Genomic DNA, 22,829 nt, shown 5'->3' with positions numbered 1-22,829 from the left:
CTGGACATTTCTTGAAAATCTTAGAAAATTCTCTTAACAGGTACACCAGTGTGAGTACATACAGTGCCTTGCGAAAGTATTCGGCTCCCTTGAACTTTGCGACCTTTTGCCACATTTCAGGCTTCAAACATAAAGATATAAAACTGTATTTTTTTGTGAAGAATCAACAACAAGTGTGACACAATCATGAAGGGGAACGACATTTATTGGATATTTCAAACTTTTTTAACAAATCAAAAACGGAAAAATTGGGCGTGCAAAATTATTCAGCCCCCTTAAGTTAATACTTTGTAGCGCCACCTTTTGCTGCGATTACAGCTGTAAGTCGCTTGGGGTATGTCTATCAATTTTGCGCATCGAGAGACTGAAATTTCTTCCCATTCCTCCTTGCAAAACAGCTCGAGCACAGTGAGGTTGGATGGAGAGCATTTGTGAACAGCAGTTTTCAGTTCATTCCACAGATTCTCGATTGGATTCAGGTCTGGACTTTGACTTGGCAATTCTAACACCTGGATATGTTTATTTTTGAACCATTCCATTGTAGATTTTGCTTTATGTTTTGGATCATTGTCTTGTTGGAAGACAAATCTCCGTCCCAGTCTCAGGTCTTTTGCAGACTTCATCAGGTTTTCTTCCAAAATGGTCCTGTATTTGGCTCCATCCATCTTTCCATCAATTTTAACCATCTTCCCTGTCCCTGCTGAAGAAAAGCAGACCCAAACCATGATGCTGCCACCACCATGTTTGACAGTGGGTATGGTGTGTTCAGGGTGTTGCTTTTACGACAAACATAACGTTTTGCATTGTTGCCAAAAAGTTCAATTTTGGTTTCATCTGACCAGGGCACCTTCTTCCACATGTTTGGTGTGTCTCCCAGGTGGCTTGTGGCAAACTTTAAACGACACTTTTTATGGATATCTTTAAGAAATGGCTTTCTTCTTGCCACTCTTCCATAAAGGCCAGATTTGTGCAATACAGGACTGATTGTTGTCCTATGGACAGAGTCTCCCACCTCAGCTGTAGATCGCTGCAGTTCATCCAGAGTGATCATGGGCCTCTTGGCTGCATCTCTGATCAGTCTTCTCCTTGTATGAGCTGAAAGTTTAGAAGGACGGCCAGTTCTTGGTAGATTTGCAGTGGTCTGATACTCCTTCCATTTCAATATTATCGCTTGCACAGTGCTCCTTGGGATGTTTAAAGCTTGGGAAATCTTTTTGTATCCAAATCCGGCTTTAAACTTCTTCACAACAGTATCTCGGACCTGCCTGGTGTGTTCCTTGTTCTTCATGATGCTCTCTGCGCTTTTAACGGACCTCTGAGACTATCACAGTGCAGGTGCATTTATACGGAGACTTGATTACACACAGGTGGATTATATTTATCATCATTAGTCATTTAGGTCAACATTGGATCATTCAGAGATCCTCACTGAACTTCTGGAGAGAGTTTGCTGCACTGAAAGTAAAGGGGCTGAATAATTTTGCACGCCCAATTTTTCAGTTTTTGATTTGTTAAAAAAAGTTTGAAATATCCAATAAATGTCGTTCCACTTCATGATTGTGTCCCACTTGTTGTTGATTCTTCACAAAAATATACAGTTTTATATCTTTATGTTTGAAGCCTGAAATGTGGCAAAAGGTCGCAAAGTTCAAGGGGGGCAAATACTTTCGCAAGGCACTGTATAGCCCTACTGCAATTGCATTGTGACAGGCTTTAGATATGGGATCCAAGCTTTAGGCTGAATAAAAAATATAATTTCTTTCCACGTGTAGGCTAGGCTTGGTCTGGGCTATGGTGGCACTTTCCACTTTGTTCTCAGCCATAGAATGAGAAGGCCAATCTTACAATATGACTGAGAATGCAGGGTGTTGTGTGTAGCTGATCACACCATAGACATTCCTTCTAAAACATAACTAAGATGAACAAGTGAAAGGTAGGGCTAGGCCTACTCAACAGAATTGAACCTTTATTTAACTAGGCAAGTCAGTTAAGAACAAATTCGTACTTACAATGACGGCCTACACCGGAGAATAGTTAGCTACAGTTCTATTCTACTATTTCACTGATGAGTAACTACAATCTATTCATATATATATTACAATCGATTCATATATATACATTAAGGCTTGCTATTCAATCTAGTAAAATTAATAATGTAATTTCACTGAAATAAGTTTTATATTGGTGAGGGCAGGACAGGGCACTCCCTCGGTCTTTTTGTTAGAGATAGGGCCATTTCTACTGGCCCATCGGCCCTTCTCGCGGTTGCACCTCTGCCCGCACGTCACTTCCTCCAGCCTCTTTCGCTTCCATCTTGCTCCCCGCGTGTGCGCGCTGCTAGTGTGCAGGTCAGTTAGGAGCTCTAAAATACCTTCTTTCCTGCACTGTTTCTGCCATTCTTCAACGACACAAGGTAAACAATATCCTTGGTTATCAAACCGGTGAGAATCTTGGAGTTTGAACTCACGGGGACTTCGTAAATAAGTGTAGACTTGAGAGGTTGAGTCCAACTCACAGGCCCCTTTCTAACGTTGGCAAACCTGTTAGCCTGGTATCTGGCCAGCAGCGGCACAAGGCCCGTTACCTAAATAGTTTACTATCTGGCTTATATTTATCAGTGGTAATCGCCAATCTCTCAAATGCTTCTAGATAATTAGCAGGCGTGTCGATGGTCAAGGTTTTCAATTTTCTCGCCATATTCCGTTCTTAACTAGTGTAGGTAGCTAGTTTGCGGACGTTAGCATTAGTTAACCGTTATAACGACCAGCTGGCTAGCACCCATAACCGGACAGACATTTGTATTTACTTTTATTTATCTAGGCAAGTCAGTTAAGAACAAATTCTTATTTTCAATGACGGCCTAGGAACAGTTAACTGCCTTGTTCAGAACGACATTTTTTTTTACCCTGTCAGCTCGGGGATTCAATCTTGCAACCTTTCGGCTACTAGTCCAACACTAACCACTAGGCTACCTGCCGCCCTAACTTGCTAACTAACGTTACTGGTAAATTGGTTGATAGTCTCAGTCCAGCAGACAAACAACTAGGTAATATTAGGTACAGTTAATTAATTTGTAAGCCGTCTGTCATTCACTTACTGGGAAACCTCGAATCGTTTTTTTTGTTTGCAGGTCTGTGTCTGTAGGAAGCGTCTAACTTTTTCCACATTCTACTTACTACAGCTTTGCCTGAACTTCCAACCATAATCTTGATTTGCTGGTTTTGGGGTATTTGCTAATTTACAGAATATGAACAGAATACTTTTATTTTACCTTTATTTAACCAGGTAGGCTAGTTGAGAACATGTTCTCATTTGCAACTGCGACCTGGCCATAGATAAAGCATAGCAACAACACAGAGTTACACATGGAGTAAACAATTAACAAGTCAATAACACAGTAGAAAAAAAGAGTCTATATACATTGTGTGCAAAAGGCATGAGGAGGTAGGCAAATAATTACAATTTTGCAGATTAACACGAGTGATAAATGATCAGATGGTCATGTACAGGTAGAGATATTGGTGTGCAAAAGAGCAGCAAAGTAAATAAATATAAAAAGTATGGGGAAGAGGTAGGTAAAATTGGATGGGCTATTTACCGATAGACTATGTACAGCTGCAGCGATCGGTTAGCTGCTCAGATAGCAGATGTTTGCAGTTGGTGAGGGAGATAAGTCTCCAACTTCAGCAATTTTTGCAATTCGTTCCAGTCACAGGCAGCAGAGAACTGGAACGAAAGGCGGCCAAATGAGGTGTTGGCTTTAGGGATGATCAGTGAGATACACCTGCTGGAGCACGTGCTACGTGACCAGTGAACTGAGATAAGGCAGAGCTTTACCTACCATGGACTTGTAGATGACCTGGAGCCAGTGGGTCTGGCGACAAATATGTAGCGAGGGCCAGCCGACTAGAGCAGTGGTGGCTGGTATAAGGTGCTTTAGTAACAAAACGGATGGCACTGTGATAAACTGCATCCAGTTTGCTGGGTAGAGTATTGGAAGCCATTTTGTAGATGACATCGCCGAAGTCGAGGATCGGTAGGATAGTCAGTTTTACTAGGGTAAGCTTGGCGGCGTGAGTGAAGGAGGCTTTGTTGCGGAATAGAAAGCCGACTAGATTTGATTTTAGATTGGAGATGTTTGATATGAGTCTGGAAGGAGAGTTTACAGTCTAGCCAGACACCTAGGTACTTATAGATGTCCACATATTCTAGGTCGGAACCATCCGGGGTGGTGATGCTAGTCAGGCGTGCGGGTGCAGGCAGCGAATGGTTGAAAAGCATGCATTTGGTTTTTACTAGCGTTTAAGAGCAGTTGGAGGCCACGGAAGGACTGTTGTATGGCATTGAAGCTCGTTTGGAGGTTAGATAGCACAGTGTCCAAGGACGGGCCGGAAGTATACAGAATGGTGTCGTCTGCGTAGAGGTGGATCAGGGAATCGCCCGCAGCAAGAGCAACATCATTGATATATACAGAGAAAAGAGTCGGCCCGAGAATTGAACCCTGTGGCTCCCCCATAGAGACTGCCAGAGGACCGGACAGCATGCCCTCCGATTTGACACACTGAGCTCTGTCTGCAAAGTAGTTGGTGAACCAGGCAAGGCAGTCATCCGAAAAACCGAGGCTACTGAGTCTGCCGATAAGAATATGGTGATTGACAGAGTCAAAAGCCTTGGCAAGGTCGATGAAGACGCCTGCACGGTACTGTCTTTTATCGATGGCGGTTTATGATATCGTTTAGTACCTTGAGCGTGGCTGAGGTGCACCCGTGACCGGCTCGGAAACCAGAGCGTGTGCCTTCAACTTGTATTTTATGACACAATTAAGATAGCCAGGCTACATGTACTTATGTGTGATGTTTGTAGCTAGCTAATATTAGTGATGCACCAATATAAACATTTTGGCTGATTTCATTTCTTTGCAAAAAAAAGGATACCGATATTTAAAATTTGTGGCCTTTTAACCATTCTAGTAAAGTTAAATGGTCACATGGTCTAAGGCACTGCATCTCAGTGCAAGAGGCGATACTACAGTCGCTGGTTCGAATCCAGGCTGTATCACATCCAGCCGCGATTGGGAGTCCCTTAGGGCGCCGCACAATTGGCACAGCGTCGTCTGGGTTTGGCTGGGGCCGGCCGTCACTGTAAATAAGAATTTGTTCTTAACTGCCTAGTTAAATAAAGGTTACAGACGCACACACCACACTGACCAAAAACGTTATTTTGCAGGCATTTACGTATGTCCCCATTACCAGTAAAACATAATCAAAACCTATTTATTTCACTTACTTGTTGTGCTGTTTCGTTAATTTATTCGGTCGTTTCATTCTCAACCAGCATTTCAATGGAACACCTTTTGGGTCTGCCTTTTGGGTCTTTGCTATGGAATGCAGTTTGTCTTTGCGTGTCAAAAAATATACTATTTAACACTATTTGACACGTCAAATAAGCGTGTTGACCAATCACAAACTGAAAATGACTGCACGTCACAATCATTTTACGCTTTCATAATTTTTTTTACATAGTTTTTACACATTGACTACACTATCACTCGTATTTCATGTCACAACGATTCGTCAATACGTATGTTATGAGGCTGGTAAAGTTGTCTCACGCACCTACAGTGTTGGTCATAAAAAAAAAAGCTAGCTAGCTCATGGATGCAAACAATGTCCTTCCCCAAAAACATAGCAAAACGACATCGGTTTCAGTAGCTATAGTTAGCTAGCTAACTCTATAGCTAGGCGTCATCATCTAAAGTGACCCAAATTTGTAAAACAGTTCTTTAATAGTCGGACCCATCTATGTGAAGCTAACCACAATAAGGATTAGCCACATTAGTGGACTTTGCGGTTAACCTTCAAAATAAAAGCATGGCATAATTCTACTATTTGTATTAATTTGCATCTCTGTCAATGTCATACTTTTATTTTGAAGGCAAACTGCAAAATCTACTATTGTTCCTAATCCTTGTTGTGGCTAGCTTCACAACACATAACCCGGTCCGGTTGAGCCTCATTAGCCAGATGAAGCTAGCTGGCTGCTTATAAATTTAGCTTTGGACAACGGGGTTAAGTAGCTGGCTAGCTATTTATTTTCATGAACTGAAGTTCAATTTCAATAGGCGAACAACAAGTGGCAACCTAGCTAATACTTACTCACAAAGAATACTAAATCATTGCCAAGAATAATGAAAATGACTGCAGTTTCTACTGGTCATTGTTTTTAGGCGGATTGTATTGGTGCTAGCTAGGTAGCTAGAGCTAGCTACCCCAGAAGTTGTGGTCCGAAAAAAATCCTTAATTACCAATGCGCTATTGTAAATACATTGTTCATGGCTGGTGTTTGCTTGTTTGCAGACTTTTTGTACAGCTTTGACAGTGCTACTGTATCTTTTTTGACACGCAAAGACCAAAATGGTGTTCCATAGTATGTATGTCGTGAAGCTAAAAGCAGTGACGCCATTACTGTGCAACTCCGGTAGGGCAACATCTGAACAATAGCGCGTTTGGTAGTATGTACCGGTGCTCAACCAGTCGGCGAAAGCCAACATCACCCACGACGGTTGATTGTCAAGGGCAATGAATTCTATTATCTTGACTTTAATGGATTTCGCCTTTGAGTTGCCTCGCTGAAAATGTGTTACTCTTTCAAATGACTGCTCAACTTGACTGCTCGATCCACACAGCAGACATTGTGGGCTAGTTTAGGAATGCTGTGTTGCACGTATAGCGCAACATTTTTAGTGGCGTCATTACGATTTATATTGTGCACCCCCAATAAATATATATTTATGAATAATATTTTTTAAATAAATGCCTAGCGAGTTAAGTGAGGCAGGGTTTGCAAATGTTTTTCAAAATGTAATGTTACATAACCAGAAACAAAAGGACAGTGATATAATAACTCAACACATACGGTGTCTATTTCAGATGAAAGAAATAATAATGAATCAAGAAAAACTTGCCAAACTTCAGGCACAAGTCCGCATCGGCGGCAAGGTAAGAAGCCATTCACACCAATCAATTATTTCTTCAGAGTGAATGTTTAGAAGAATATGTCAATATGAAGCTCATGTCTCACACGTGTTAAAAGATTCAAGTACCTGATATATCTGTTCTCTTTTACAGGGCACTGCTCGCAGAAAGAAGAAGGTTGTGCACAGAACTGCAACTGCAGATGACAAGAAACTTCAGTTCTCCTTAAAGAAACTAGGAGTCAACAACATCTCTGGCATCGAAGAGGTAAGATCTGGTCCATGGTTAGACCGGTCCTCTCTCCCTCTAACCATCCCTATTTAGATGGATGTTGGAGTACTTTAATTGGTATGAAAATTAAATTGGAAGCCACTGATTTCTTTGAGAGCAAAGGAGGGTTCATTTCATGGCCCACTTTAGCTAGCTGTTGTATTTGAGTCTTCAGAAAGGGAGATGTCTAGTCTTTCAGATTGTATGTCTATAACTGCAAGTAACATCACATTACCGTTCTCGTTTCTCCTCTGTTCCTCGCAGGTGAACATGTTCACGAACCAGGGGACAGTGATCCACTTCAACAACCCCAAAGTGCAGGCCTCCCTGGCAGCCAACACCTTCACCATCACTGGCCACGCCGAGACCAAGCAGCTGACAGAGATGCTCCCCAGCATCCTCAACCAGCTGGGAGCAGACAGTCTGACTAGCCTCCGGAGACTGGCTGAGGCTCTGCCCAAACAGGGTACGTGGGGCTGTGGGAGGGAGTGAGATGGGGAGGGGGGACTGGTTCTAATGGTTCAGGAGTACTGGCGGAGGGTCTGCCCAAACGGTGTCGGTTTTCATTGCAAAAGGTAAATAAAGTAGGTAAAGTATTTTTAAAAAATGTTACACTTTTTGCTTAGGAAACAGACAGATTGGTAATAAAAAAAACAGATTAACATGCACAGTAGCAATCTCAAAGTTTTGGGATGGGGGGATTTGAGGTAGGGCTGAAGGGTCTTGGATTGATTTTGAGCACTGGGCAGGCACTGACATTGTAATAGAAATATCATTTGTTTAAACAGAATATTTTGTAAAGGTCATGGTCATGTATTGTATACAACTTGAATTGAAGACCAGAGGCATTTGTACATAGATCTGCAACAGGTTCGTAACATCTCTTATTTCTTCCTCACAGCTGGAGATGGAAAAGCACCAATCGCCCCCATAGAGGAGGAAGACGATGATGTTCCAGGTGGGTCATGAACAGCCATCTCAAAGTTAAAAGGTCATGATTGATTATTGAGTTTACATCCCTGGTGTTACCCAAAATGCTGACTGGTACTTTTCATTTGTAATTTACATAACAATGGCCAACTGAACTTGGAACACCTTCTCACAAAGCAACGGTCTTGATGATGCAGAGGTTGTTGATTCTGCTCACCACAAGTCTTGTCACACTCCTGATGGAAACACAATTATACTGGAGTTTTCATTAACATAGAACACACTGGTTTTGGGGTAAAGGCGTCAGCATGCTTCAGTTCAGCTGGCGGCCCAAACGAGGGTGCTCGTGTACTCCCTGAAAAGACCCCAGCTTGAAAAATTCGAAAAAACGATAATGGTACTGCTTGTCCATTTTTAAAAGGCCTCAAAATAGTATTGAATCAATCTAAGATGACTTAATAAATCGGTCATTAATTTTTACATTTTTGACAAGGAGATCTTAGTCTTGAATTTTACATCTTAACTAAGATGTTTGGTGCAGTATTTCTCGAACAAATTTACATGAAAACGAGTTGTCTCTCGCTGAATGACGAGACTTATTGAAGAAGCCCTACTGTTGACCAATCACTGACAAAGGGGCATAGACTTCAGCTACCAATTTCGGTTTACCTCCAGAAAAAAATGTAGTGTGCCCAAACAGTTGAAAAACCCTCACCTAAGTCCAAAATGAATGAAAACGTCACAATGTTGTCATAATATACGTACACATTTTTCCAAACTGTTTTGTTTGGGAAGTCTTTAGTCTTAGGTAGCGTAGCCTAGTGGTTAGAGCGTTGGACTAGTAACCGGAAGGTTGCGAGTTCAAACCCCCGAGCTGACAAGGTACAAATCTGTCGTTCTGCCCCTGAACAGGCAGTTAACCCACTGTTCCCAGGCCGTCATTGAAAATAAGAATATGTTCTTAACTGACTTGCCTGGTTAAATATAAGAATATGTTCTTAACTGACTTGCCTGGTTAAATAAAGGTAAAAATATATATATATATTTTAAAAAAGGTAGTAATAGTGGTGTCATTGTGTGTGAGAATATCACACCAGCCTCTTGCAGTTGATTTGATGCCATCCCACTCGCACCCTCTTGGCATGGTTTGACACATCTCCAGTTATTGATTAATTTTCCTCCTTCCTTATTTGAACGTGACCATAGAGATTGTGTAGGTTTTTTTCAACAATGGCTTTTTGTCCTAGACACTTATAAGAGTTGAGTCTCCACAACTACGTGTAGTGTTATTTCACATTGTGGTAATTTATACTTTCTCCTGTCTGTGACTTGTATTTTGCCGCATATAATAGAACCGTGGCAAGTTTGCTTAATTTTAGGAAGTGAAGGGGGTCATGCTAAAGAGATCTAACAATGACTGAACACTTGATGGTGATTGGAGTCGTGGTGGTGGGTTTAGTGTTTGAAATGTTTGTTGTTTGAGTTCTGAAAGCACTGTTTGCTTTTCATTGTGGAGAATAATGGTCCATACACATGAGGTTGCCATTAGTTACCCATGGCTTTTCCCAAGGCTCTCCTTTTCTCGTAACCCACGTTTTCACAAATGTAACAAACAATTACTCTAATTCAGAGTGAGGAGCGGTTGAAGCCCGGTGACACTGGGTTAACGGTCTATGCCATCATGTCATTAACGGAGTTTAGTTTCCCACTTTAAATTATATTCAGACCTTTTAGAATTGTTTAGATTATAACCCTCGACCCCACTGAGCCAAATATGGACCCGAAAGATTTATCAGGTTATTAGGGGGGTAGAAATTATACCTGAGGTCATGTTTTAGGTAAAACACACTTTTTCTGAAGTGGACTGAGACCAGTTGGAAAGACTGATGGAGGCATGTATGTTTGGAAAGATTACTGCTTGTTTCCTTCCCTGACTGACAAGTTGGCTTGTTGTTTCAGATCTGGTGGAGAATTTTGACGAGGCTTCAAAGGATGAGGCAAACTAAAGGAAACAACAGACCTTCAGGAGAGTCTCAACAGGACTTGACTAGGCCGTGGGGTGGGCACAAGGCGTTATTTTTCTTTCTTGCCACCCGATTCTCCAAATGCTATTTTGTGCACTGCTGGCCGTGTCCAGTTTGAGAGTCAGTGAGAGATTATATGTACGTTACTGTATGTTGTCTCTCTGGGGTTCGAGGTCTCTTCAGCAGTTTCCTCCATGTTACTGAACCTTATTTTGCAGTCTGGCTGAAACCATAATATCTGGAATAAACATTTTGCTATTGTCAACTAAGAGAATTGTGTTTTATCTGATTACTGGAAATAAGGGGACAAAGGTGATTCTTATCAGTTGTATATTTTAAATGAACATGCCTGTTATCTCTTTTAGTTGCACCCTAAAGCCACAATTTGATGTAAAGCATGCTATAGAGCAGCACACTGGACAGACGACACTGAAGTTTTAAAGGTAATTTATGCTTGAGCTGACATGGGGTAGCGTTGACTGTGACTGCTATCTTGACTAATGCTGGTAAGTATGACACAAAATGATATGGACACACCTTCAAATGAGTGGATTTGGGTATTTTAGCCATACCCGTTACTAACAGGTATATAAACTTGAGCACACAGCTATGCAATATCCAAAGACAAACATTGACAGTAGAATCGCCTGTATTGAATAGCTCAGTGACTTTAAACGTGGCACTGTCATAAGATGCCACCTTTCTAACAAGTCAGTTTGTCAAATTCCTGCCCTGCTAGAGCTGCCCCAGTCAACTATAAGTGGTGTTACTGTGAAGTGGAAACATCTAGGAGCAACAACTGCTCAGCCATGAAGTGATAGGCCACACAAGCTCACAGAACGGGACCACTGTGTGCTGAAACACCGAAATCATCTGTTCTCTGTTGCAACACTCACTACAGCATTCCACATTTCTTATAGAAGCAAAATTAGCACAACTGTTTGTTGGAAGTTTCATGAAATGGGTTTCCATGGCTGAGCTGCCACACATAAGCCTAAGATCACCATGTACAATGCCAAGCGTCAGCTGGATTGATGTAAAGCTCGCCGTCATTGGACTCGAGCAGTGGAAACGCGTTCTCTGGAATGATGAATCGAGCTTCACCAACTGGCAGTCTGACGGACAAATCTGGATTTGGGGGATGCCAGGAAACGCTACCTGCCTCAATGCTTAGTGCCAACTGTGTGTAGTTTGAGGAGGAATAATGGTCTGGTGCAGTTTTTCATGTTTTGGGCTCCTTAGTTCCATTGAAGATCAATTTTATCGCTATATCATACACAGACCGAGCCCTGACCTCAACCCCATCAAAAACCTTTTGGGATGAATTGGAACGCCGACTGCGAGCCAGGCCTACTCGCCCAACATCAGTGCCTGACCTCACTGATGCTCGTGGCTGAATGGAAGCAAGTCTTTGCAGCAATGTTCCAACATCTAGTGGAAAGCCTTCCCAGAAGAGTGGAGGCTGTTATAGCAGCAAAGGGGGGACCAACTCCATATTAATGCCCATGATTTTGGAATGAGATTTTCAGCTAGCAAGTGTCCACATACTTTTAGTCATGTAGTGTAACAACCCAGCAAATGACTTTATTTCAGAGATATGCAGCAAACGGTCAGATACTGTTACCTAAAGTGCACATAGTACATAAGACAGGAAAACACCATAAATAACATTAACATACTGTATACAGTACATGTATTGTTGAAGGCTTTTAGACCAGCAAAGGGGGGACCAACTCCATATTAATGCCCATGCTTTTCAACTGTCCAAATGACTTGCATCTATGCATTACACCTGGTAAAAGGGATAAACCAAGCCACTAATTCCTATAATAGTGTTAGATACCACTGTGAAAACTATTTTTTTGTGAAATGTTTCAATTTGTCGTTATAATATTGGTAGCAACAAAGTATTTGTGGAAATCCATTGCAATTCAAGTCTACTACAAAATCTATAATGCACTGCTCTCTGGGGTGGTTAGCTAATGTATCTACACACTATAATACCTACAGTTGAAGTCGGAAGTTTACATACACCGTAGCCAAATACATTTAAACTCAAATTCTTGACATTTAATCCGAGTAAAAATTCCCTGTTTTAGGTCAGTTAGGATCACCACTTTATTTTAAGAATGTGAAATGTCAAAATAATTGTAGAGGGAATGATTTATTTCAGCTTTTATTTCTTTCATCACATTCCCAGTGGGTCAGAAGTTTACATACACTCAATTAGTATTTGGTAGCATTGCCTTTAAATTGTTTAACTTGGGTCAAACGTTTCAGGTAGCCTTCCACAAGCTTCCCACACAATAAGTTGGGTGAATTTTGGCCCATTCCTCCTGACAGAGCTGGTGTAACTGAATCAGGTTGGTAGGCCTCCTTGCTCGCACATGCTTTTTCAGTTCTGCCCACAAATGTTCTTTCGGATTGAGGTCAGGGCTTTGTGATGGCCACTCCAATACATTGACTTTGTTGTATGCTTCCAACTTTGGAAGTATGCTTGGGGTCATTGTCCATTTGGAAGACCCATTTGAGACCAAGCTTTGACTTTATGACTGATGTCTTAAGATGTTGCTTCAATATATAATATATAAGAATAATAAGAATATGTTCTTAACTGACTTGCCTGGTTAAATAAAGGTAAAATAAAAATATGCACATCATTTTCTTTCCCATGATGCTATCTATTTTGTGAAGTGCACCAGTCCCTCCTGCAGCAAAGCACCCCCACAACATGATGCTGCCACCCCTGTGCTTCACGTTTGAGATGTTCTTCAGCTTGCAAGCCTCCCCCTTTTCCTCCAAACATAACAATGGTCATTATGGCCAAACAGTTCTATTTTTCTTTCATCAGACCAGAGGACAAAAAGTATGATCTTTGTCCCCATGTAGAGTTGCAAACCGTTGTCTGGCTTTTCATGGCGGTTTTGGAGCAGGGGCTTCTTCCTTGCTGAGCGGCCTTTCAGTTTATGTCGAGATGGGACTCGTTTTACTGTGGAAATAGATACTTTTGTACCGGTTTCCTCCAGCATCTTCACAAGGTCCTTTGCTGTTCTGGGATTGATTTGCACTTTTCACACCAAAGTACATTCATCTCTAGGAGACAGAACAGGTCTCCTTCCTGAGCGGCATGACGGCTGCGTGGTACCATGGTGTTTATTCTTGCGTACTTATTGTTTGTACAGATGAACGTGATACCTACAGGCGTTTGGAAATTGCTCCCAAGGATGAACCAGACTTGTGGAGGTCTCCATTTTGTTTTTTGAGGTCTTGGCTGATTTATTTTGATTTCCCATGATGTCAAGCAAAGAGGCACTTAGTTTGAAGGTAGGCCTTGAAATACACCTCCAATTGACTCAAATGGTGTCAGAATCAGAATCTTCTAAAGCCATGACATCATTTTCTGGAATTTTACAAGCTGTTTAAAGGCACAGTTAACTTAGTGTATGTAAACTTTTGACCCACTGGAATTCTGATACAGTGAATTATAGTGAATTATTATATATTGAAATAATCTCTGTAAACAATTATTGGAAAAATTACTTGTGTCATGCGCAAAGTAGATGTCCCAACCGACTTGCCAAAACTATAGTTTGTTAACAAGAAATTTGTGGAATGGTTGATAAACTAGTTTTAATGACTCCCCCCTAAGTGTATGTAAACTTCCGACTTCAACTGTAAATCAAAATCAGCATGTTATGTAACTTGCTTGCTGTATAATCGCCTAAACACATTTAAGAGTATCTCAAGAGTTCAGTTTACAGTTCGTCTCTGTCCAGAGTGAGTGCAGAGTACGTTGGTAATGGCAACAACGGCCCTAGATGGTATTTGGAGGGGAAATTAAATGGAATAATTTGGTGCAGTTTAGATTGAGCACATCTAAGCGTAATATATACTTTGCCATGATATAAACAGATGAATGTGTGTTTTAGACAAATATGCCCATACCATATATTGACTGATTTGACGATCTGGAGTGCAGGTAATAGTTTAAATGTTATGAAATGTAATAGTGTGTTATCCCCTATCTAGTACATTGAGTTTTTAAACCGAGGTGCAACATCACGAGACTCCCGGGAACGCTTGACAAGCAGACCAGGCCGGGGTTTGAGAAGTCAATGAGAGAAATCACAAATTCTTCCTTCGTTAATTTTCACAATTTAAAGGCACAACCTAGAATCGAGACAATGTTTAAAGTATTTGAACATGTTATTACCCCAACCTCGGTAAAGTACTGGGATTGATTTGAAAATTTCGCACCAAAGTACGTTCAGGCCTAGTGGTAAGAGCATCGACTAGTAACCGGAAGGTTGCAAATTCAAATCCCTGAGCTGACAAGGTACAGATCTGTCGTTCTGCCCCTGAACAGGCAGTTAACCCACTGTTCCTTGGCCGTCATTGAAAATAAGAATTTGTTCTTAACTGACTTGCCTAGTTAAATAAAAGGTCAAATAATAAATAAAAATAAGTTTTTAAAAAGTGACAAACTGACATGTTTTCATTTTCGTAAAAAACAAGGAGATGACGACAGACATGGCAGCTCTGCTTCTAGCTCCAAAGCAACTTTGTTTTGTTAGATACTACTGCACTGGAGTTATGAACACAAGCATTATGTGCATGTGACCAATACAATTTTATTTGAGTGCCTTTGACTTGACGGCATGCACTTGCGCGAGGCACAACCCAATAACGTGTTTCTGCGCATGAGTTTAGGTAGCCAAGTGGTATCAAGGATTTTATCGGAGCACCAGTTTCTGCCCATCTTCTTACTGTAGTCTTTATTGTAGCTATGATGCATTACTATTTTCCTGTGTTTAATATATCTTTCCACATTGAGGTCAGAATAATACTGTGAAAATTATGCAATTGTTGTGTAAGAGTTGTTTGAAAAGACTACCTGAAATTTCAGCCTTTTTTGGTGGGATGGAGTTTTTGCCTGCCTATGACATCACCAGGCAGTAAATCCATTAATGGAATAAGAAGTAGTTCCAAACCTCTCTGCCAATAACGTCTAGTTTCCCCCTCCCCACTTAGATTACTCCCAGACAGTCCTAGCAACATTTTTGCTTGAGAAAGTGCTCTTTGTAGAAAAGGCCCATGGAGTTGGTGGAATACTCCTTTAATTAATTGCCATTTACTCAGCTGGGCCAGGGGCGCTTTAATTAGGTCAGGTGGAAATGTCCTACAGATCTCAACTCTATAAAAGGAGGAAATTGCCATCGCCTGATCTCGCTGCTTTCTCTTCCCTAAATCCATCTGATCCAGAAGTTCTGTGCGTCCATGAATCCACGTAAGTCCACCGACTCTTACCTTTCATCTGAATGATCTGTGGTGATCGGGAGAGTGGGCCATTCAGTTATTGTTTATAGTTATCACCGCGGAGCGCGGCTTGGAGCGCACGCTTCAAACATATTGTGTAATGTGAATTGTTAATAATGACTGCTATGATTTGATCTTTGATTATGAATTTGATTGTATACATGTTATTTGTTTCCTTTGTGATGCAGCACAGACTACCAGTAAATATACCACTTTATGGTTAAAGGAATTCCTGCCTCAGTCTCATACATTCCTCTGTCACCTGACACGTGACCACCTGTTCACCTTCACTGTCAGTCATCCTACCTGTCCAGCTACCCACACAGATTTCACTAATCTTTCAATGGTCCTTTGAGCCGGATGATGACTGAACCAAAGACAGGTGAAAAGGAAATGGAGGCGGAGAGGGAAGAATTGTCTCCACTGGAAGGAAGAAGAGAGGAGGAGAGAGCAGCTGAGGGAAAGGTCTTGGAACAAAGGAAATATCCAGGAGCTAAGCCTAAAGCAACAAAGGCTTCATCCTCAACTACCAGCAGCACCAGAAGAACCAGGCAAGCACCTGGTTATCTTAAGGACTATGTGGTCGAGGTTCCGACATCAAAGGGCAAGCCCACCAGAGCTCAAAGAGTTGATGGATCAACTATATGTTTCAGCCATCAACCATCCCCTCTGAGCCAAGGACCGGAAACTGCTTTGGAGCAGGAAAGTGGTCTACGTGAGGAACCTATGGAAGAGGTAACTCCCACTGCACAGGTCGACCAGCTTCCAGAGGCAGGCTCCGCTCACCCCTTAACTAATGGGAAATCGTCGAAGCACTCTAGACGGAGTGGGAGTTCGACCAGTGGATACCCCTTTGGAAGTGGCCATGGCAGCCGCCATTCACTAGCCCTCAGCAATTCACAGAACGCTGTCCTACAAGAGAGGATGAAACTATTAGCTTTGGAGGAGATTGAGCGTCAGATTGAGGAGGAACAACAGGCTGACGAACGATGTCACCAATTGGATGTGCAGGCCCGTAGAGCTCTACAGGAAAGGGAATTCATTGCCAAGGACCTGGCACAGCAGCGACGGCACTGTCAAGCCAGAAGGGAATTAGAGGAGGCACGGATGGTCTCATCCTTCCTGGAGAGGAACGAACAGGGAGTTGACCTGACCACCCCTCCACATGGACCTGAACTGTCTGCCTTTCTTTCCCAATCTGCCCCTCTGGTACAGCATGGCACACAGTCCTTGGAGGCTCCGGGGTCAACAGCCAACACGGAGCACGGGAGACGGGCCGCTCCGCCAACGCCCTCTATGCCAGTGACACAAGTTAGCATTCCTCCATCTGGACAAAGCATCACTCCTTCGCCTTTCCGCCAATTACCAACCAAGGCAAATCGTTCCTTTCATCCAGGGCCAGGCCAGTCCTCAAACAACAGGTCGGAGGGCTCTCGCCCAATTCCGGCTGCCACAAATGGTGGGTCTGGGACAGTAGGTGACCGGCCCAATGAGGCCACAGTGGGCTCATCAGAAGTCCCGGGTTTATCCTTCACGCAACCAGAAGAGGGAGCCAACATTATGAAACTTCTAGTAGCCTCAGCCTATGGAATTCCCAGACCCAAACTGCCATACTTTGAAAATGGAAAGGAGAGTGAATTTGTCCTTTTGGAAATGGCATTGGAGAGTCTACTGGGTATTCACAGTCATCTGTCAGAACGCTACAAATACCAAGTACTAATGGATCATTTGCGGTTTCCAAGTGCATACAGGCTGGCCCAATCCTTTATGCATTCCGCAACACCATACACGACAGCTCTCCAGGCCCTGAAGGCAAGATATGGTGAGCCACGTCAGCTAGTCCAGAATGAACTAAACAACATCCTGAACACGTCTCCAATTAAAATGGGAGACCATGCTGCCTTCCAAGAATTCTCCCTGGCTGTCCAATCCCTGACCTCTATGCTCCAATCCGTTGAAGGAGAAGACGGGAACGAGCTAAAATGTGGCTCCCACGTGGACAGGCTTCTTAGCAAACTTCCAGTGTACCTCAGAGACAGTTTCATTGAACATTGTTTGAATAAGGGCATCCTGAAAGAGGGCTCGAGAAGCACCTATGCTCTCAGAGACCTGGCCACATGGTTGGAGGTGAAGGCAAAGGCGAAGAGCATCGCTCACCAGGCCACAATCTCCGCCATAGCCACAGGGGGAAGGAAGGAGTTTGAACGCCAGCAGGGACAGAAAAGACCAAATCCCACTACCATGTACTTAAATAGTGAGGCCGGGAGGAACCCGGGAAGAAGACCCCTCTCAAGAGCAAGAACATCAAATTCCAGCCTTACTGCCCATATTGCAATAGTAAGGGGCACTTCCTTGGCTCATGCCCCAGAGTAAAAAGCTCAGTCAAACTCAATTGAAGGCCTGGATCACTTCAGGCGAGCGATGCTACAAGTGTGCCCGTAGCCATAAGGTGGAGACCTGCACATTGAGGAAACCCTGCAACCGCTGTGAAGAAATCCATCTCACCGTGTTGCATGATCTATTTCCCCAAGCAAAGAAGGAGCAGAGTATGCTCATGGTAGGAGCTGCAAAGGAGCTGTATCTCGACCAGCAGAACCGGTCTCCAAGGGTCATGTTGAAGGTGGTCAAGGTCACTCTGCAAAGTGAAGGGAGAAGCATTGATACATTCGCCGTTCTAGACGATGGGTCAGAAAGAACAATCATTCTCACAGCGGCCACCCGTCAGCATAACCTGGAAGGGACCCCCGAGACCCTTAATCTCAGAACGGTGCGACATGTTATCCAAATGAAAGGCTCTGCTGTAACCTTTAGCATTTCACCTTCAGGAAACAGGGACGTGGCCTATAACATCACCAATGCCTTCACGGCAGATGGCTTGAATCTCGCAGAGCACTGCTGCCCGGTAAGTGTTCTACAGAAACAATATCCTCATCTACGAGGATTGCCTCTTCCTAACCTGGCCAGAGTAGCACCACTTATCCTGATTGGGTCAGACCACCCACATCTCGTCACCCCGACTGAGCCTATACGAGCTGGACCAGAAGGAGGACCCATTGCTGTCCATACATCCTTGGGTTGGGCTGTGCAAGGTCCATCCCATCTACTTCTCTCCACCCAAGCTGTACAGTCACAGCAAGTCCTCTTCACCAGAAGCAATCCAGATGCAGCCACTGACCTCCTTCGGAATGTTGAGATGCTATGGAAGATGGACACCTTCTCCAACCGGAAGCTACAGGAGGTCACTCGCTCGAAAAATGACTCCTATGCGTTAGACCTCCTGGAGAAGAGCACCACCACCACTGAAATGGATGGCGTTCGCAGGTATGCAACCCCACTGCTACGGGTGCCCAACCATCCTCCTCTGGCAACCACGACACGGGCTGTACTCCCACTACTGCGTGGAACAGAGCGACGCCTGGTGAAGAATCCTGAGCTTGCAGAAGTTCATAACCGAGAGATTCATAACCTTGTGAAGGCAGGCTACGTCACTGAAGTGACAGCTCATGAAGAGGGAAACGCACTCCGTGAATCCTGGTATCTCCCTCACCATGTTATCCAGCAACATGGTGGGAAGTATAGACTTGTCTTCAACTGTTCATTCCAAGCAGCTGGTCAAAGCCTGAATGACTGTCTACTCCCGGACCAACCTTAGGTCCTTCCTTGCTCGGTGTCCTTCTCCGGTTCCGGCAGCACTCTACAGCCATCAGTGGAGACATCAAAGCCATGTTTCATCAGATTCGTTTACTGCCTTCCGACACCACACTGCTCCGGTTCATATGGCGAAATATGGAACGAGATGCAGAGCCCACAATCTATGAATGGCAGGTACTCCCATTCGGCACCACCTGCAGTCCTTGCTGTGCCATATACGCTCTGCAGAGACACGCACGGGAGCATCCAGACAGTGACCCAGAAGTATTGGATTCAGTGGAAAATGCCTTCTATGTGGATAACTGCTTACAAAGCATCCCATCCACGGCTGAAGCGAAATCACTCCTTGATAAAGTGCGGAATCTCCTGTCCAAAGGGGATTTGAGGTCCGACAGTGGGCTAGTAACAGAGCGGAGGTTATCCAGCACCTCCCGCCACAAGCTAGGTCCAGTAGCAGTGAACTATGGCTAACGCAGTCTGGTGCTAACCCAGAAGAGCCCACTCTAGGACTGAGGTGGAGCTGCCTACCGGATACCCTGGGGTATAAGCACCGCTCATCCCAGAGTACCGAAACCCCCACTCTGCGCACCATCTATCGGACCCTGGCCAGTCAATACGATCCCCTTGGGTATATCCTGCCATATACAACACGGGCCAAAGTCTTAGTCCAGGAACTGTGGCAGACCAAGAGGGACTGGGATGAACCAATCCACCCAGCTGACCTAGTGGAACGATGGATCTGTTGGGAAACTGAGTTAACGGAGCTCTCTGATGTCCAAATGCCAAGATGTTATGTACCATCCTGTGTTGACCAACTGGGATCATGCCTGGAACTGCATGTGTTCTGTGACGCTTCGGAGCGAGCTTATGGGGCGGTTTCCTATCTTAGAGTGGAGGATAAGGCAGGCCACACCCATGTCTCCTTTGTCATGGCCAGGTCCAGGGTCGCACCCAAGAAGCAGTTGTCAATGCCTAGGCTGGAACTCAGTGCTGCCCTTTCCGGAGCCCAGTTGGCCTCTACCTTGCGAGCCGAGCTCACCTTGCCAATCCAAAGGATCATCTACTGGAGTGATTCGACCACTGTATTGACATGGCTCAAGTCGGAGTCCTGCAGGTATAAGGTGTTTGTCGGGACTCGCATTGCGGAAATCCAAGACCTAACAGAAGTCCAGGACTGGAGGTATGTTGATAGTATAAACAATCCTGCTGATGACATTACTAGAGGTAAATCCCTTAAGGAATTGGCTAAACCCCATCGCTGGAGCTTGGGACCACCATTCTTGTCCCAACCAGAGAACGAGTGGCCGACAGCCCCCAGGCGTGCGGCCCCTCCGCGACCGACTGAAGCTCATGAGTTAAGGAAGTCTGCCCAATGCTACAGCATTTCTACGGAACCAACAACAGCTCTCCCTGACCTAACACAATCCCAAACACTGCCGGATTTGATCACAGCCACAAACCAGACCTCAGATGGGGTGGCTTCTATACCTACCTCCCTCGCGGCAGAGACACTACTCCTCCAGCAAGCACAAGCAGTTAGCTTCCCTGAGGAGTTAAAAGCTCTGAAAGCCGGTAGGGAAGTGGCTAAGGGCAGCCGTCTTCTCTCTCTTGCCCCAGAATATGATCCAATCCTTGGAGTGATCAGAGTTGGAGGAGGCTGCGCCAAGCGGAGGTTTTGGACCCAGATGCTATCCACCCAATTATCCTCGACTCCAGACACCCTCTTACCAGGCTCCTCATCAAGAGTTATGATGAGCGGCTTCTCCACCCAGGGCCAGAGAGGGTCTATGGGGAGATGAGGCGGAAGTACTGGATAATTGGAGGACGAGGAGCCATTCGTAAGCACCAATACGCCTGCGTAGAATGTCAGAGATGGCGGGCCGGAGCTACGGTGCCCAAAATGGCAGATTTACCCCCTGCTCGCTTGCGCCTCCTTAAACCACCCTTCTGGTCAACAGGAGTAGATTGCTTCGGCCCCTTGATGATCAAGTTAGGGTCGTCGTGTGGAAAAGCGCTGGGGCATTCTATTCAAGTGTATGACAACCAGATGTGTCCACCTGGACCTACTGGAGAGTTTGGATACGGAAGCCTTCCTCATGGCCCTACGGCGGTTTATCTCCCGATGGGGGAAACCCTACGAGATCCTGGCTGACAGAGGTACGAACTTCAAGGCAGGAGAAGCCAGGTTGGAGGAAGCCTTCAAAGCCATGGAACCCAGCTTCCAGGATCAGCTGATGGACCAACAAATCTCATTCAAATTTAACCCTCCAGGCGCTCCTCATTTTGGAGGAACATGGGAGCGAGAGATCAAATCTGTAAAGACGGCCTTACGAGTCGTACTAGGGGACCAAACTGTCACTGAAACGGTCTTGAGGACTGTCCTGATAGAGGTGGAAGGGATTCTGAACTCCAAACCCTTGGGATATCTCTCTGCAGACATCGCTGACCCCGATCCGGTTACACCGAGTATGCTCTTGATGGGACGCCGAGATGCGTCACTTCCTCAAGCCATGTATGCTGATACCAACCTCGTCGGCAGACGCCGGTGGCGACACAGCCAAATCTTAGCTGACCATTTTTGGGCCCGATTCATTCGGGATTACCTACCAAGTCTACAGCACAGAGGGAAATGGCGGAGAGAAATGGCCAGCCTGGAAACTGGCCAAGTAGTAATGATGGTGGACCCTCAGCTGCCTCGAGCCTCCTGGCCGGTGGGCCGTATAACTAAGACCATGCCTGGGACCGATGGTCGTGTTAGATCAGTGGAAATCCAGGTGAAGAACCGGACATATATCCGGCCAGTTGCCCGACTGATTCCTCTCCCTGAGATAACAGAGGATGGGGAGCAATGAGCCTTTTGAGGAATGTGGAAATTAACAAATTTCCGGGGTGGCTGTAGAAAAGGCCCATGGAGTTGGTGGAATACTCCTTTAATTAATTGCCATTTACTCAGCTGGGCCAGGGGCGCTTTAATTAGGTCAGGTGGAAATGTCCTACAGATCTCAACTCTATAAAAGGAGGAAATTGCCATCGCCTGATCTCGCTGCTTTCTCTTCCCTAAATCCATCTGATCCAGAAGTTCTGTGCGTCCATGAATCCACGTAAGTCCACCGACTCTTACCTTTCATCTGAATGATCTGTGGTGATCGGGAGAGTGGGCCATTCAGTTATTGTTTATAGTTATCACCGCGGAGCGCGGCTTGGAGCGCACGCTTCAAACATATTGTGTAATGTGAATTGTTAATAATGACTGCTATGATTTGATCTTTGATTATGAATTTGATTGTATACATGTTATTTGTTTCCTTTGTGATGCAGCACAGACTACCAGTAAATATACCACTTTATGGTTAAAGGAATTCCTGCCTCAGTCTCATACATTCCTCTGTCACCTGACACGTGACCACCTGTTCACCTTCACTGTCAGTCATCCTACCTGTCCAGCTACCCACACAGATTTCACTAATCTTTCACTCTTGTTTAAGCTGTTTCTTTTTTTTACCATTTTGATTGAAGAGGATGCGCACAGTGCAACAATATGATGAAGTGTGAATATTTCTGCCACCCACACACAGGAAAACAGTTCCAAATAAATGACATCATTACGTGTTCCACCACTCATGTCATTTACATTATTAAATGTCCATGTGGGCTCTATGTCGGT

General features: G+C 44.3%; 1 protein-coding gene across 2 annotated transcripts; it reads left to right on the top strand.

Moving 5' to 3' along the window:
* The first annotated feature begins 2,258 nt into the window (after window positions 1-2,258).
* On the top strand, window positions 2,259-10,467 carry btf3 (basic transcription factor 3). 2 transcript variants are annotated; one of them, XM_046290237.1, is made up of 6 exons: window positions 2,259-2,413; window positions 6,930-6,998; window positions 7,128-7,241; window positions 7,509-7,710; window positions 8,146-8,202; window positions 10,134-10,467. In XM_046290237.1, exons 2-6 carry the CDS (start codon window positions 6,930-6,932, stop codon window positions 10,178-10,180), a joined length of 489 nt encoding a protein of 162 aa, XP_046146193.1. In that variant the 5' UTR covers window positions 2,259-2,413; the 3' UTR covers window positions 10,181-10,467. The 2 variants fall into 2 exon arrangements, with proteins under 2 accessions (XP_046146193.1, XP_046146194.1); XM_046290238.1 differs by having other exon boundaries at window positions 2,260-2,348.
* Window positions 10,468-22,829: the final 12,362 nt, after the last annotated feature.

Source organism: Oncorhynchus gorbuscha, linkage group LG11, assembly GCF_021184085.1.
Source record: "Oncorhynchus gorbuscha isolate QuinsamMale2020 ecotype Even-year linkage group LG11, OgorEven_v1.0, whole genome shotgun sequence".
In the NCBI taxonomy this organism is placed as follows: Eukaryota; Metazoa; Chordata; class Actinopteri; order Salmoniformes; family Salmonidae; genus Oncorhynchus; species Oncorhynchus gorbuscha.
This window is presented reverse-complemented; position numbering and strand designations above follow the sequence as displayed.

Coding starts and splice junctions, on each gene's coding strand:
- btf3 (XM_046290237.1), top strand. CDS start 6,930: ATGAAAGAAATAATAATGAATCAAGAAAAACTTGCCAAACTTCAGGCA. Junction 7,242..7,508: donor ACATCTCTGGCATCGAAGAG/GTAAGATCTGGT, acceptor TGTTCCTCGCAG/GTGAACATGTTCACGAACCA. Junction 7,711..8,145: donor TGAGGCTCTGCCCAAACAGG/GTACGTGGGGCT, acceptor TCTTCCTCACAG/CTGGAGATGGAAAAGCACCA.